The following is a 15,379-nucleotide window of genomic DNA, read 5'->3' as shown; positions in this document are numbered from 1 at the left end:
AATAAACCAGGTTCGCTTGATGCTTTGTTTTAAGAAAGGCAACAGAAACGGTGATTACAGTTCACTTGGGTGTCACACTGATCCTCCAAATGCTGACAGGTACTTAACTCACTTGCTGGTGGAATAATTACCCTGAGGGGAACTGAGAGGCACAACTTAAATTATAAAGTGGAACTGAGCACATGAGAGAAAGTATTGGCTGGCACGGTAGAAGGGATCTTTGTCAGAGTAACAGAGATGACTCAAGACATGAATCGGGCAGCAACTGTGCTCAGCACTTCCTGGTGACGTGAACAGCTAAACTGTGCGATTGCAAAGTTGAGCATAATTCAGAGAACTTTTCTCCCTTTCTGCAAACAGCTGATGCCAGGTTAGCTTGTGTGAATCACGCAGTGGCTTGCCTGGGGGTTGTGTGCCCTCTTGCCCTGGGCGGCCTTTCCAGAGCGCACAGGGTAGAAATCAGGAATGCTGTGCCGCTGGACATAAGATGTCACATTATTAAATATTAGGTGTTGAAGGGCCACCAAACGAAAGGACACTTACCCAAGCAGCCCTGCATTTGCAAGAATCAAAGGAATCAGGAAGAGCCGCATCTGGTCCCTGTTCAGAGCTGTTGTTTTGCAAGTAGCAAAAAGGAAATTAGCTATTTCTGACTTTTTTTTTTTGGTAAGTGGGTGGCATTGGGAGATAAAATGGATAATTTAGATGACTGCTTGTGACAGATTGCCTGATATAGTGGGATTATAAAGCTGAGGATCCTTCAAGAATCCTGCTTATGCAGAGTCTGTTCAGATCCAATACTGTGCCCAAACTATCCTTAATAGGTGGATATATTTTCTATTTTTATAAATTCTGGGAAAAAACATTTACAATTTTATCAACAGATAAAAAGTAATATTTTAAATAATAAAAAGTAAAAAAATGAAAGTATAAATAAATGGTAATATGTTAAGATTTCTAAAACAGAGTGTATAATCTCACCCGAAAGCTCCCCTCCTTCCGCTGACCTTGAGGACAGATGCACACTCAGCACAAGACCCAGTGTGGTGAGCATTCAAGGACCCTAGCTTCCGCCGAGGGGCCTGAATTTCGGAATTTACCCCTGTGAATTTCATCTGCACCTCTCCCATCTCTACGCTGGAAACCACCGGTAACCAAGAAATAACAACTTTGCAAAAGACAATGATAAGAAGCAAGTTACTCTGAAGTTCACCTTCCAAATAATGTAAACATTTTACTTGCAATAAATCTTCCAAGGGTTAACTCTAACGGTAAGTTCAGAGCTGGTTTTGTTTCTTTCATGCCCTTGCTGTTATTTTGCTTTTTTCTACCCTCTTTCTGTCTCCCCATTTATGCATTCCGATCTTCCATCCCCTTTGCTCCTTCTTCCTATCATTTTTTTCTTTGCCTCTATTATAACTGCCCAACACATACTTGTGAACTAACGCCTTCAAACAGTATTTATTTTGTAGTTATTGAACAAAGCTGATGTCCCCTAAAGTCTGCAAATTACTTTTCTCTGGTTCTTGATAGAAAGAGAAGTTTCACATTTTTATTTCATATCCTATTCCTTAATTTCCTTGAAATCCATAATTAAATTATCTCTCAGCCATCTCCTTACCAGACTAATTGTTCTTCTCATATTCTCTATTTTCTAGCACCGTAATCACTTCTATTATTCTCTTTTTAGACACTTTTTCATTAACTTTGTATCAGTTCAAATGAAAACACGGGCCGGGAGCTCGCTCTGAGCTCTGAGACACAGTTCCTACCCTTGACAAGTTATGACGACAAAGGTATTGCTTTTTGTTCTTGAGACACAGGGTTCAACCTTGCCTGATTGTTTCCAAGGTGTAATATCAAGCTATGTTTACACGGACCATTTCCGGCTTCCCCCGCCCCACGCAGGGAAGCCTGGGTTACTTCCTTCTGTGTCACAAGTGCCAGAGGCTCAGCACCAGCAGCATTCTGGCGCAGATTGTCTGACAACGTGGGCGCATCCCCGGATGGCGACACACACTGCAAACCAAAGTGCTTGGTCTGGCTCCTCAGCTGTCCCCACAGGAGCCCCCACTCTAGTCACTTACTCTGGGAGGCGGACAGATTGGAGAAAGCTGACTTTGTTCGACCCGCTAACCACTCCAGGCTTTCGTGCATGTTGGCCAAGGCTTTGAGGTCACTGACGTCTCGCAGGATGTCTTGTGGAGGGATTAATTTATCGCCCAGGTTCCCGATAAGAACTTCCGACTCCTTGCCAAAGGCTGCCCTGAAAAGCAAACCAGAAACACTTCACACACAGCTCGGAAAAGACAGGGGTGGGCAATGCTTCTTAAGGCACGTCTAGGCCGTCTCAGTAGCTGGGATGGTTGGAACATGGTACCGATACACCAAGGTTGTGGGTTCAATCCCCAGTCAGGGCACATACAAGAGACAACCAATATATGAATAAATAAGTGGAACAGCAAAGCGATGTTTCTCTTTCTCCCTTTCTTCCTCTCTCTCAAAATCAATAAATTAAAAAGAAAAAAGATGTGTAGCACAATGATCTTTATAATCACTGTATTATAACATGCTCTTTTTCCTATGTTTAATTTTATGACAAAACTATCATGTACCTGCTTAAAATTACTCTGGTAGGAGAAAGAGCATTCTTGGAAGAAGAAGGAAGCGCCCCTGAGGCTTGTACCTTTAAGAGCAATGGGTATGGGCCTGAGCTACACAGTGATGGTCCTGGGCGGTCTTCCCTTACCTCTTTTCCTGCTACTGAAACTGATAAACAGCTTAGGGCATTAAATATATACATTATTTGAAAGTTGTTCAGGTAAATAAAACCACCAAGTTAATCCGGCAGCTAGAAAATGTTTTGAAATGTCGAAAGGCAAAGGGAACCCAGCCTCTTTAGGAAAGTGGATTGCAGTTGAGATGGTGTCAGGCCTCATTCATTCATTCATTCATTTACTTATTCTAAAAAGGGCCTGGGGACAAGTAAAGTATGAAGCATTCAGGCACTTATTATTCATAAAGGAAACCCAGTAAAATCAACACCAGGATCCCTTGGCTGACTGGAAAAATCAAGTCGGGTGGACTTCACGCAGAGCCCTGCATCTTCACCACACGTTCGCAGGCCTGCAGAGTCCGGATAAGTGGGGTGGCGGAAGGATGGGTGGGCTGGGACCCTGAGACTGTATGGCTCAGCCACGACACAGAGGAAAAAATGAAGGCTCAGAAGGTTAACTGCTTCGCCCACAAGACACAGGACTGGGAGGGCTGGGGCTCAGGTTGTCCAGTTCCGCCAGTTCTCTTTCTTTTAAAAGGAGAGAGGACCGAAAGGACAGAAGATGACTGAGGGTGTCAAGGAGAAAAGCCACGTCTCCTTGGGAAAGCCAGGCGCGGGTGCGTGAGCAGAGCTGTCGCTGGTGCAAGCTGGAACAGGTACCTGGAGGATTCCTTGGAAGCCTCTCCAAGGCTTTTGAAATTCCAAACACCTTACTTAAGGGCTTTGCTTAAGGAGAACAAACTGGATTAACTTTCAAGCAGGCAGTGATGAATAATAGCTGCCATATATATTCAGAGTGATGCTTAGCTGACACAGGCATTTAGGACCCAGCACTACAGCAGACACCCAGGGTTGAAAGAGAGGGTGGCTGTGAAGCACATGCTTATTTAAATGTTGGTGCTTCCAAGTAGCGACTCACGATTAGGCTCATTTCAACAGAAGGTCACGCTTTTAAGGCAAAGTCCTGAGTGACTGAGTTGGGGACATCACGGCCACAGAGGTGATACAGTGCTGTGGACAGAGCACAGGAACTTGAGTGTAAGCGAAACCTGACTCGGGGGCTTGTCGAAGATCCTGGGGTGGGACCCGAAAGTCTGCATTTCAGTCTAGCTCTGGGCTGCTTGTCTGGGAAGCGCGCTTCCTCTGAGTACAGCAAGGGTTCGGGCACAGACTTCCAGGTCAGGCAAACCTGGGTCTGAGCCCTGAATCTGCCACTTAAGCTGCGGTCTGATGCTGCTGGCCTGTGCTGAGCATCATTGGCTGAGGGTGCTGGTGCTGGCCTCATGTGAAGTGTTTAAGAAGTAGATGAAGCTACTTTTAAAATCTGTATTGGGAGAGCTTCAGTAATTGCAAAAGGAGAGAAAAGAGTATAATAAATCCCCATGCAGCTGCTGCTCAGTTTCAAATATCAGCCTCCTTTTCATCTCTCCTTAGCCACAATTTTGAGGCAAGGCATTCAGATGATATTCTTTAGCGCATAACACGGTGCACGGAACCCACTGGAAGCTAACAAGCTGTAGCTATCATTATTCTTAGGCCTCTTGAGATGGTTGGCTTATTTCATTTCAACCCGAGGTATGCTGTGGATGAAGAAATGCAAACAGACAGGAGTGAGCAGAAGTAAGTCTGTTAGATCTCAAGGGCTGGTGTTACCAATGGGACCTTTTAACATCATAGCAAATGTCGCTGTGTTTCAGAGTCTAGAATTCTCAAAATCTTCACGAGGTGAAATGTGGCAGAAGCCACCTGCTGCTGATTCGTTATCCATGACCCCATGCCTTTTTAGGGAAAGGACCCTGATATTGTTGGGGTCAGCACGTACCCAACCTAAAAACAAAATACAACAAAACAAAACAAAACACCCCACACAATTTCCCGGCCCTCCTGCAGGTGTGGTGGTCAATGCGTAACAACAAGAGTCGTAGGTGGGCTTCCAAGAAAGTCTTTCCAGCAGTCTGAGTTGGCAAGCACCTGGTTTGCCTCCCCCCTTACTGGAGCGCAGCTGTAGCATCAGATGACCTTGGGCATGCAAACAACACTGAGAACAACGGAACCACAGACAGCAGGGCAGAGGTGCACGGGTGATGTCACCGAGCTGCAGCACAGCCCCAGACAGCTCACTTCTGGCTTCGTCTTAGACGAGAAAAAGTGAGCCCTTATTTGTTTAAGCTCCAGCCATTCCAAGTTCCTGCTACTGGCAGCTAAATGTAATTTCTAACTGCCACAGTGATCGAATTAGCATAAGTGATGTCATTCTTGGGAAACTTTCTCTGAATTAGATATCCCTAAAATTGAGTTACTGGGAAAAGCAAAACAATGTCTCCGTTGTGATTTGAACCCCGCAGTTCTAATATCTTCCCCTCGGCTGTCACTCAGTCAAGCTGTAAATACTTAGTTTTCTTAATCTGTCCTTATGCATCAGCTCCCCCAGCCCCTTAACCATCTTTGAGAGATACAACACAGAAAATGCCTCTGAGCGAGGTGGTTTAAAAAGCAACGGGGGAGGCAGACAGCTTTGAAAACCAGGCTCGGAGCCATTTTTATGCATGTAGGTGTCACCCTGGGTGGAATGTGACAATCAAGACAAATGTATTTACGTAGAAGTCTAATCTGCTTGGGGGGGGGGGTCCGAGGGCCCTGGGCACGTCTGTGGTGGCTTCCAGATGCCTATCCCATTTCCCTCCGGCTCACTGAGATTTGCTTAACCTCCTCCGGAGGGAGAGCGATGGACTGAGAAAAACACAAGCGGCCCTGTGTTGAATACATAGCAGACATCTCATTTGACAGGAATCCATAATCGCCCCTAACAACCTGGCGAGAGCACAGAAACCGTGACATCGGGAGTGATGACTGACAGCCAGCACCGTGCCGCGCATGGAAAGTCATTCCTTCGAGGCTCTGCGGTGTCAGAGCGCTTGGTGCGCGGGTTTTCTGTTACAGTAACCTTGAGGGGATGGCTGTAGCTGCTAGCCTACAGGGTTTTTCCCTACACCCTCTAATTTATTAAACAAATGATGGTATATCCACACTATGGAAAAGTATGGGGTCATTTGAAATTATACAGTAGAAAATACTTGATACCATAGAAAAACGTTGCATATAGTGTATTTTTTAGCCATGATATGCAGTTGGGTAAAATAAGCTGTTATAAAACTGGATATACCATATAATATTCAAAAAGAAAAATTATATAGGTATAGGAACTGAGAAGAGATTGAACATATACCCAAATGCTAACTGTGTGACTGGATCATGCTTTGCACTTCTTCATGCTTTCTGTACTTTCTCTGAAGAACATGTTCACTTTGTAATTAAAAACAAAAACTGGAATCCCTACCACAAATGAGCAAAGGACACGTGAAGAACTGCACCATGGGAAATGGGAGGGTGTCGTTCTTACAGTCACTTGAACCAAAGTGGGAGGTGGTGGGGGCTCCGCCGGAGGCTGGGTTGGCCTCCAGCGCCAGGCTGCTCCGGGTGCGGCCAGTCCGCTGCAGAGGGTCTCACGGTTGGCGGGACCCACCGCCACTACCCACTGGGCTGATGCTGCTGCTGCTTTCTTGATCTGAATCTTACTTATTCTTTACCTCCTACTTCTTAAGAAAGCATATTATTTAATGAAGACATTATATATTTTTGAGTGAAATGGCTAACAGAATGATCCTTATCTTGAGAAGTGAAGACACAGGCACTCAGCGACTGCCCACAGATGATTTGACACAGCCGAGAGCAGAAACCGGCTCCTAATTATGTGCGCTTTGGGCGCTGCGGAGTCCCTGCGAGGGGTCGCCTGTGCCCTCCGCGGGCCAACATGCCCACACAGGAGCCTATGAAACCGAGGAAGGGTGTTAAACCCGTTAAGCTTAATTTTACCACACAATTACAATCTTTAAAGAGCTTGATCTGACAAAGACTTCATTTGAGAGAATTTTATTGAGAATGTAAAACCTGTTTAACTTAATTTTACCACACAATCATAATCTTTAAAGAGGTCTATCTGACAAGAATTCATTTCAGAGGGTTTTGCCAAAGATGCCTAAAATTGTTTCCATTTAGCCTTTAAATAATTCTGTTATGCACTGAAATGTTAGGAAGGAAAAAAAAAAAAAAGAAAATCTGTATTTCAGCAGGCTAAATGCACCTAGGAGAGAAACATCACAAATAGCGCCTAAGTGATTGATTTGCAGATCTGTGCTGTATTTGGTCACATAACATACACACTGCGCTTGCTCTCTCCCTGCCCCGTTCCCCAAATCACCCAGGCCTGCTTCCTGCTGCTGAACCCTGCTGGGGGATAAGCACCCCCATGCCCCACCCCACCCTGGGCGCAGGACCCACGGCCTGAAGGCTGGTCCCCTGGACGGTCCAGGGTCCAGAACAGAGCAGGGCACGGGCAGGGCAGGGGCTAACAGAGACCCACCTAATGGGTGGGAGCTGGTTTTCTCCTGCTATTTTATGTAAGGAGCTGGTGGTGACTGACTTTCCCGCGTAGTTCCAAGGTCACCAGATATGAAGAGGCACGTCTGACTTGGGATGGAGGGCAGTGGAGACCCTGGACTTGAGATGAATACAACGACTGAGAAGCCCGACTCTCCCTTGCTGGGGAGAGCGGGGAGGGTGCTTCTAGACGACGAATAGTCACCTTGTACTGAGCAGAAGTATGAAGCTTTAAAATATGGTTATAAGGGTGAGGGTGGATACAGAATGACAAAGGGGTGGACCCCAAAAGTCCTGGGCCTGTTTGCCCTCAGACCCGTTCCTCTGCCCGCCCTGCCCCCCGCTCTGATCTGTACTGGGGGCAGGGGGAGCCAATCCCAGCAGCCTGTCCCTGATGGGACACTGAAGAGGAAAGGGAAGGGAGAAGCCGGGGTACGTCTCCCTCTCCCCCTCTGCCCTGGGTGATGTCTCCAGCAAGAGATGCATGTCCCCTGGCTCTGCCTAGCTCCTACCATGCCCCACTCCCTTTGGGTGCCACTCTACTGGATGCTTCCTTCCTTTGGCATTCCAAAACTGAGGGGGATGGTGGCTTCCTGCTGTTTATAGGCTATGGGTTATCTTAATGTCCTGGTGTGGTGCTCAGATCCCCAGTAACCTGAGTAACCAGTTCCCCACATTAAATTCCCTCTGAGGGAGCTACTGGAAGGGGTTTCTGTTTTCCCTGTTAGATCCTGACCGCTGCAAGACCTAACGATGACGTCTGACCATCGTCAGTGCCACTGGAAATGGAGTCGATTCCTTGGCACGGGGATTAGTTAGTTCCAGAAGCTGTACAGGGAGTGAAGCCGAGATGTGTCAAGGTGACCTGTAAGGACACTTAGCCATTATCTGTTGGAGCCTAAACTGATGAAGGTTATACGAAGGTCAGGCCACCTCACCTAGATCTGTAATAATACCAGCTCAGTCTTGTGCGATGTGACAATGACGCGGCCATTCATCACTTCGGCTTTTCACAGCCGCTCGGTCTCCAGCACTGCCAAACCTGTCCCATTCGTCTGTGTCAAAAGTAATGGGGGTGGCACGGTCCCGATGGGTTCCTTAATCAGGTTTTCAAAAGCCGTTCTTCTAGAATGATCTTGGCTAAACCTTTGTAAATAGGAAGGAATAACATAATCTAGTTATCCCGATTAAATAACAGTTTTGTCCTGGAAAGGGCTGACATTCTCACTAAGTCTCCCCCTGGTGGTCTTCATGCACCTGTGTTTCGGCACACACCGTCACGTGAGTAGCATGTTTCATAGTTAGTAAGTGGTTGCTCCTCTTCGGACAGCTGCCTCCTTCAATAATCACAGTCAAGGGTTTTCATCTGTTTGCTTTGCCTACTGACCTTCTACCACCTAGGAAGTGGCCATGCCCTGACTGGAGCCGCGAGGCTGGGCCGTCTACAGTTCCGTGCAGAGGCAGAGCTGGGAACAAGTCAGGGGCTGGTTCTCAGGGTGCTCTTGGGAATCAAGGTGAATGTATGAAACACCAGCAACTTCTCTCCTGGGATCTGCTTGGGACTTAAAAAATATTCATTATTTCCCCTGGTTGCTGGGAAATTAGGGTTTCTGGGTTCCTACAGTCTCAGAGATGACAGCCAGAGGAACTAGTCATGACTGTTATTACAGTGTGTGGGGGGTGACCCCTGGCTCTGCCCCTGTGCTTTTAAACCAGCGTGCTCGCTGGGACAGGCACAAGACGCCAGGCAGGCTGATTCACGGCACGCTGGCACTCAGAGAGGGCTTGGATGGCAGCCTAAACCAGTCACTCTCACTGTGGCTACCTGTTAAAAGCTTCACCGGGAAAACAAACAAAATACCTGATGCCAAACTTCACCTGCGGAAGTTCTGATTTAATTGGATATGAGTGGGGCTCAGGCATGGGCATTTTTTTAAATCCACAGCTTTACTGAGTGAAATTCACCTACCAGTATGTGCAGTTCAATGGTTTTTAGTATAGTCAGAGTTATGCAATCATACTACAATTAATTCAGAACGTTTTCCTGTCCTCGAAAAGAAAGTCTGTACCCTGCCCCCCAAATCCCAGCCCTTGGACACCCCTAACCTCATTTCTGTCCCTGGAGATTTCCCTATTTGAGACATTCACATTGAACTCCTATTCATCTCAATGGGGCCCTACCACGTCTTGTGTTTTGTGACTGGCTTCTTTTACTTAAGGTGGTTTCAAGGTTCATCCATGTTTAAGCATGTGGCAGTACTTCATCTCTGCTATTACCAAATCATATTCCCTTGTATGGATATACCACATTCAATTTCTCTATCTGCCAGCTGATGGAAATGTGGGTTCTTTCCCATTTTTAGTTATTATGAATAATGCTGCTATGACCATTCACATGTGAATTTTTGTGTGGATGTATGTTTTCATTTCTCTTGGCTATGTATACCTAGGAATGGAACTGCTGGGCCACATGGTAACTATTTTTAACCCTCTGAGAAATGCCAGATTGTTTTCCAAAAGGGCTGTGTCACTTGACATGCTCACCAGAAGTACCGAGGGTTCCATGCATCCAGGTCCTTGCCAACCCTTGTGGCTGCATGTCTCTCTTTTTTATTGTTATTATAGTCATCCCAGTGGATGTGAACTAGTATCTCGCCGTGGTTTTGATGAGCATTTTCTTGCTGGCTAATAGCACTGAGCATCTTTTCACGTGCTTATTGACCATTTGTGTATCTCCTTCAGAGGAACGTCAATTCGACCCTTTGTTAACTTTTTAACTGGGTCATTTGTCTTTTGATTATTGAGTCATTAATTCTTTAGCAGATATTTAGTAGGAAGGCACCTAGGCCATGTCCGAGTTCCTGCAGTAGGTTCAAAGGCCACTACAATTATTTCATAGTCTGCTAATGCGCCATGAGCCAGCGTCTGAAAACCGTGTTACGTCTGCATGGTTTTGTGAATGCGGCCCTCGGCTGGGCCTCACAAAGACAGGAAACACCTGTCAGGCATTTCATAGAGAAATGGAGGCACACAGCGGGAGTCGTGCTCATCCGCACGCTGTAGCAAAGCTGGGGCCTGAGCTACATCTGTTCTTAGTTTATGGGGCAGGGCTACAAGCCACACTGTCTCTCACGAGTTACAGTAGCTTAGTGTTTCCTAGGGATTCAAATAGCACCCCTACCCCCATCCCCCTACCTGAGACTTAAAAACTGCTTTGAATCATGGAACTGGACTTTCCTAAACACTCAACTGTCACGAGTGCTAAAGGTGGAAGGATGTACACAGATCTGTCAAGTCTCAGAGGGGAGTCCCTTAATAACAGGCACTTTCTTATTTTTTAAGACCAGAATGCTTGATTGATGGGCAACTGCCTTGCAATAAAGTAAACCAGAGCCTCCTACAGGAAAACAATACTTGTTCTAGCTCCTTGATACGTTTACAGTCTACAAATGACCTAGGAGTTTGTGTGGGATGCAGAGGGAGGACACAAAATTCTTCAATTCACCACGAGAGAACTCTGATAGGAAAGAGAAGGATGAGTGTGTGAGTAAACACGAGGAATGACTGCTGAGAAGGGTGACTGAGTGGGTGTCACCTCCACCGAGGGTGAGCATGTGCTTGGCTGGGTCACAAGTCATCCTGAGCAGCGGGTCAGCCGGACCCATGGGCTGGGTATAACAATGACCCTTTGCCCATGTAGTTAGCTGCCAGCCTGGGCTTCACTTTAGATTAATTTCTAAATGCAGGGCTGATGGGGACAGTTTTGCGATAAGTCTGTTTTTCAGTCCCAGGACGTGTCACACATACTCAGCTCAGAGAACAAGCTTGGAGAGCTCGGAAGAGAAAGGAACACGAGAGGTGTAAGAGCACTTGTTCCTCAAAGGAAAAAGACCACAACACCCAGTTCTTCCAGCTGTTCCGCTATTTTAGTCATGGCTCCAGGTCATGCTTCCGCAGCCGAGGTGCCAGTAATGGAGCGACAAATTGTTAACCACACAGACCAGAGGAAATGGAATAGCTCAGTGTGTCACATCCTAGAAATGCTGGAACCCCTCGCTGTTTCGAAGGTTTCCCGGAGAATGAAAGCAGCTACTTGCCCCCAACTCTGCCATGCTCACCCTTAATCTGAACACGTAATAGGAAAGAAAACACACAGGCAGGCTCATGAACATATTTGTAATCGAACACGATCATCTTCAAACGTTTAGATCAGTTTGATGTGACGGCACAGACTGCTAACCACCAAGTGTCCATGTTAACATTAGAGAGAGGAGACCCTATCTCTCTAACGTTATTACTAGAATGCTGCATTATCCAACGCAGATGCTTTTGATTCATTTACCACCCTTCTTCCTTCTCACCATACAGCTTTCCTTCCAATTATGCCTCAAGCAGTGACTAACTGAAAGTCCTCAAAGAGAGAAGAGAAAGAGAATGAGGGGGAGGGAGGGAAAGAGAGAAGTAGAGGAAAAGCTCTTTTTAACAGAAGAATGTTGGCTAATAAATGTTTCAAAGTTCATCAGTGGATGCTTGAGTTATTGGTGGAAAGGTTGTCAGAGAAGAAAATCACATGGTCTCACGTCACCACCCCTCAGAGGACTAATTAACCTAAAAGGAAATCAGTGCACTTGGCCGGCCGGGAAAGCGGACGGTCACCACCTTACCCAGAGGTCAAACCCGGCACTGCCGGCAGCGGCACAGGCAGGCTTCACGAGAAGAACGCCCCCTGTGTGGTGTTCCCGACGGAGAGGTGCAATCTGGGTCGCCTCTCAGAAACACATTAGATAAACACACAGCTCTCCTGGTGACCCTCCACAGAGCAGCACCCCATCAGGGAAAGTGGAGGGAGTCGAGGACGCTGCTGCCGCTTCCTGGAGCTCATCAGGATCAGCGGGACTGGGAACTGCCTAAGTCACGGGACAAGAGGTTCTTCACATTTTGTCTGTAATTACAGTTTGAAGTGACCATTTTTCTTCCCCTGTAGCATAACTTTTGTTCTTTTGCCTGCATTACTCACAATACATTCTATATATTAAACATTTAGCTTTTTTATTTCTAATTTCCAATTGCTAATATAAAATTATAGCTCAGACTTCAGGTAGACAGTTAAGTATTTGCACTTTGCTATGGAGACTGGAATGCATCCCCCCCAAATTCAAATGTTGAGACCCTAAACCCCAAAGTGATGATATTTAGAGATAGGACTTTTGGGAAGCCACAAGGTCATGAATGGGAGCCCACATGATGGGACTTGCACACATTTAAGAAGAGACATGAGAGAGAGGTCTTTCTCTCTCTGACCTGAGTACGCAGCAAGAAAAGAGGCCTCCACAAGCGAGGAAGACAGCCTGTATCCAGAACTGAATAGGCCTGCACCTTGACTTTGGCCTTCCCAGCCGTTAGGACTGTGAGAAATGAATTTCTGTTGCTTAGGCCACCCAGTCTATGGCAGCCAAGCAGACTAAGACACACCCTACACTCTAAGACTCCTCCTGTCCTTTCCCTTATTTAACTCCATTACTTGTCAGGTAGTAGTTGAGTACAGAATACACGCATTCAACAAGTGTTTATTGAGCAACTACTGTGTGACACACTCCACACCTGGCATTGGATGCCGAAATTCCAGAGCAATGACACTTGCCAAATACTCTGGTCATTAACCCTCCACCTTCGCTATCAATGTCGAATCCTGACTTGACAGGAACTTGCTTTCAAGAGCCTTTACAGGCATCTGCTGCTTTTATGGCAACGTTTTTCTAGAAAATAACAATCATCCAAGAATTGACCAAGTTTTCTTTTAAAAACAGTTTTAAAACCAAAGGTTGTGACTCTAAGACATCAAACAAATAATGTTTGCAAAAAAATATGCCATAAGTGTAGACGTACTAGAACTAGAACCCTGAGGGGCAGCTGAAAACCAGCAAAATTATATTCCACCTTCCACAAAATGGAAAGAATGCACTAGGTACGCTGACTACACAGAGGGCTCCGATCTGCAGTATAAGTACACAACATAAACACACAACTTTGTCAGACATTAGAGATGGCATAATCTGCTGGTTAAAACACACACACACATACACACACACTCAAAAAACAGTGTGTAAATTGTAGAACCAAAAGTTGTCATTCACAGATCAGGTATGGAGGTGTGGAGGAGTGAGGGGACCTGGCTGAAGTCACACAGAGAATTAGGAGCAGGGTGGGGCAGAAACCTAAGATTCAGCCTCAGGTTTTTCTCCATACTCTATGCCCCCTTTTCTGGTACAGAATAGATGAGCACCCTGATATATCAGTGGGCCAAGACAGTGAAAAATTCCATGAAAATTGATAGGAGGCAACAGCCAGCGAAGCTCATTGTGAGGCCCCACATTTTCAGGCTGATGGCACCTGCCCGGAGCTCCGATAGTGACTCAGCTTGGAATAAGGTGGCACCAAAGGGCTCTGTTAGCTTGGAACATGAACGCATCTTCCTTAGCCAAGCAACTCGCGTGGCTACTCAGTTTTCTTCATTCGCTGTGGTCAAGCAAAAGTGGACAGAAACAATAACGCACAAGGTTTCCCTTCTAGGTGCTGAGACTTCCAGTTTTCCTGCCAGGAGCCCCTATAAAGTATGTGTTTATTCAAATAGCAAGAGTTTTCATAAAGAACATTTCTTAAGAATCAAAACGGGTTACCAATAATCAGAATAAAATAATCAATAACCACTTATTATAATTGGAACATATGCTTTGGTTTCTCAACTACCAAGAATGATTGCATTTAAAAGTCAAAATTTATACGCCATTGAACTCTCTTCTCTGAGTAGTCCAGCTCATTGGCCATTCTGGCTATTTCCCCAATTGCCACGCACTTTCCTCTTGAAGAATCTCAGTCTGGTCAGAGCACAGGCACTAAACAACTGATCTCAGGCAGAGGGGGTAACCCCAAACTTAGCTCCTAAGTGTCAGGTAGGCATGAAAGCACTTTTGGAAGAGAGTGGGGGAGGAACTGCCCAATGGGAAAGGGGGTGGGGTCTCAGAAAAAGACAGAGAAAGAGATCGGAACCCCTGGGATGAGGTGAGATACTACACAGAAGGGTAACCGTTTTGCATAAAACTGGCAGAAAAGTGAAGATGGTTAAGATGCAGATTTCTTTCAGGGATAAAACAATGTTAGAATGACATTCGTGTTTGTGGGGAACTGCAGAGCTGGCAGTGACCAATCACAGGAGGAAGCGGGGGCGGGGGGAGGGTCTGGGGAGGAGATGCCAAAGGAGTCACGTGTGAGCTGACTCCTGAACGCTCAGCTGTGCGGGTGTGGGGCGGGAGGAGCTGAGGGAATTCCAGGCAGAGGAATGGGTGTGGCAAAGACCCAGACATCAGGTGGAAAGGGCGAAGGCAAATGTTCCTTCCCGGTCTGGCTGCAGCAGAGGGAAGCCATCAGTGGGGACAGACAGGGCGGGAAGGACAGCAGGCACAGGCCTTTCCCCTGATGATTCTGGACCCTCACTGCTTGGCCTTGTCTTAGGAACCCCTCTTCCTGCTCCCACCCAGGCTAGAGAGCAGGTGTCCCTTCCTCCGCCACATTGGCACAGAAAACATCGGTATCAGCCACACTTTCTGAAGGGCCAAGGGGGCTAAATTAGAGGGATTAATTTTTCCTTGTATTAAGATTCCAAGTGAGAGAAAGAGGAATGGTATTAAATGTACGCCTATGTGAAAATATTAAATAATTTCATGATCTGAAATTAAACAGAAATAAAAGGTGGAAAACACTCTATAGTGATGTTTAAATGATACTACGAGATAATTATAGTCCTCAAATAACTAAATAGATAGCATTTATGCAATATATAGGAGAGATTTTAATTTTTTTTTTTTTTGCCAATCAGGCTAACAAGAATCGTATCATTTTGATATAATAACAAAGTGCCTAATTCAATCTTCTTGAACATTAATTGATATGTTTGTAGCTGAGTCTCCAGTTAATTACCTGTCTTTTCTGTTTAATCTTGAGATTTAAGTCTGCTTCTCATCCAGCCTGGCCTGGCAGTGTCCTACGTCTTTCTATGACCTTCATCGTATTTAATTGAGGCGAAAAGACCACTTTAGCAAAGCATTTTCTACCCTGGCACTTAATATATTCATGTTTTCTGATTCATCTTTCCTTTATAATTACATTTAA

The 15,379-nt window shown here is 45.9% G+C and overlaps 1 protein-coding gene across 1 annotated transcript in view; it reads right to left on the bottom strand.

Moving 5' to 3' along the window:
- Positions 1–15,379, bottom strand: part of EXOC4 (exocyst complex component 4) — a 672,527-nt gene that overhangs the window by 103,527 nt on the left and 553,621 nt on the right. Inside the window, exon 14 of the mRNA XM_024554980.4 lies at positions 2,088–2,266. Coding sequence (XP_024410748.1) covers positions 2,088–2,266 — 179 coding nt within the window. The remainder of the gene's footprint in view (positions 1–2,087; positions 2,267–15,379) is intronic.

This window comes from Desmodus rotundus, chromosome 6 (genome assembly GCF_022682495.2).
Source record: "Desmodus rotundus isolate HL8 chromosome 6, HLdesRot8A.1, whole genome shotgun sequence".
Lineage (NCBI taxonomy): Eukaryota > Metazoa > Chordata > Mammalia > Chiroptera > Phyllostomidae > Desmodus > Desmodus rotundus.
The sequence above is the reverse complement of the archived record's forward strand: the minus strand, read 5'-3'. Positions and strand labels throughout refer to the sequence as shown.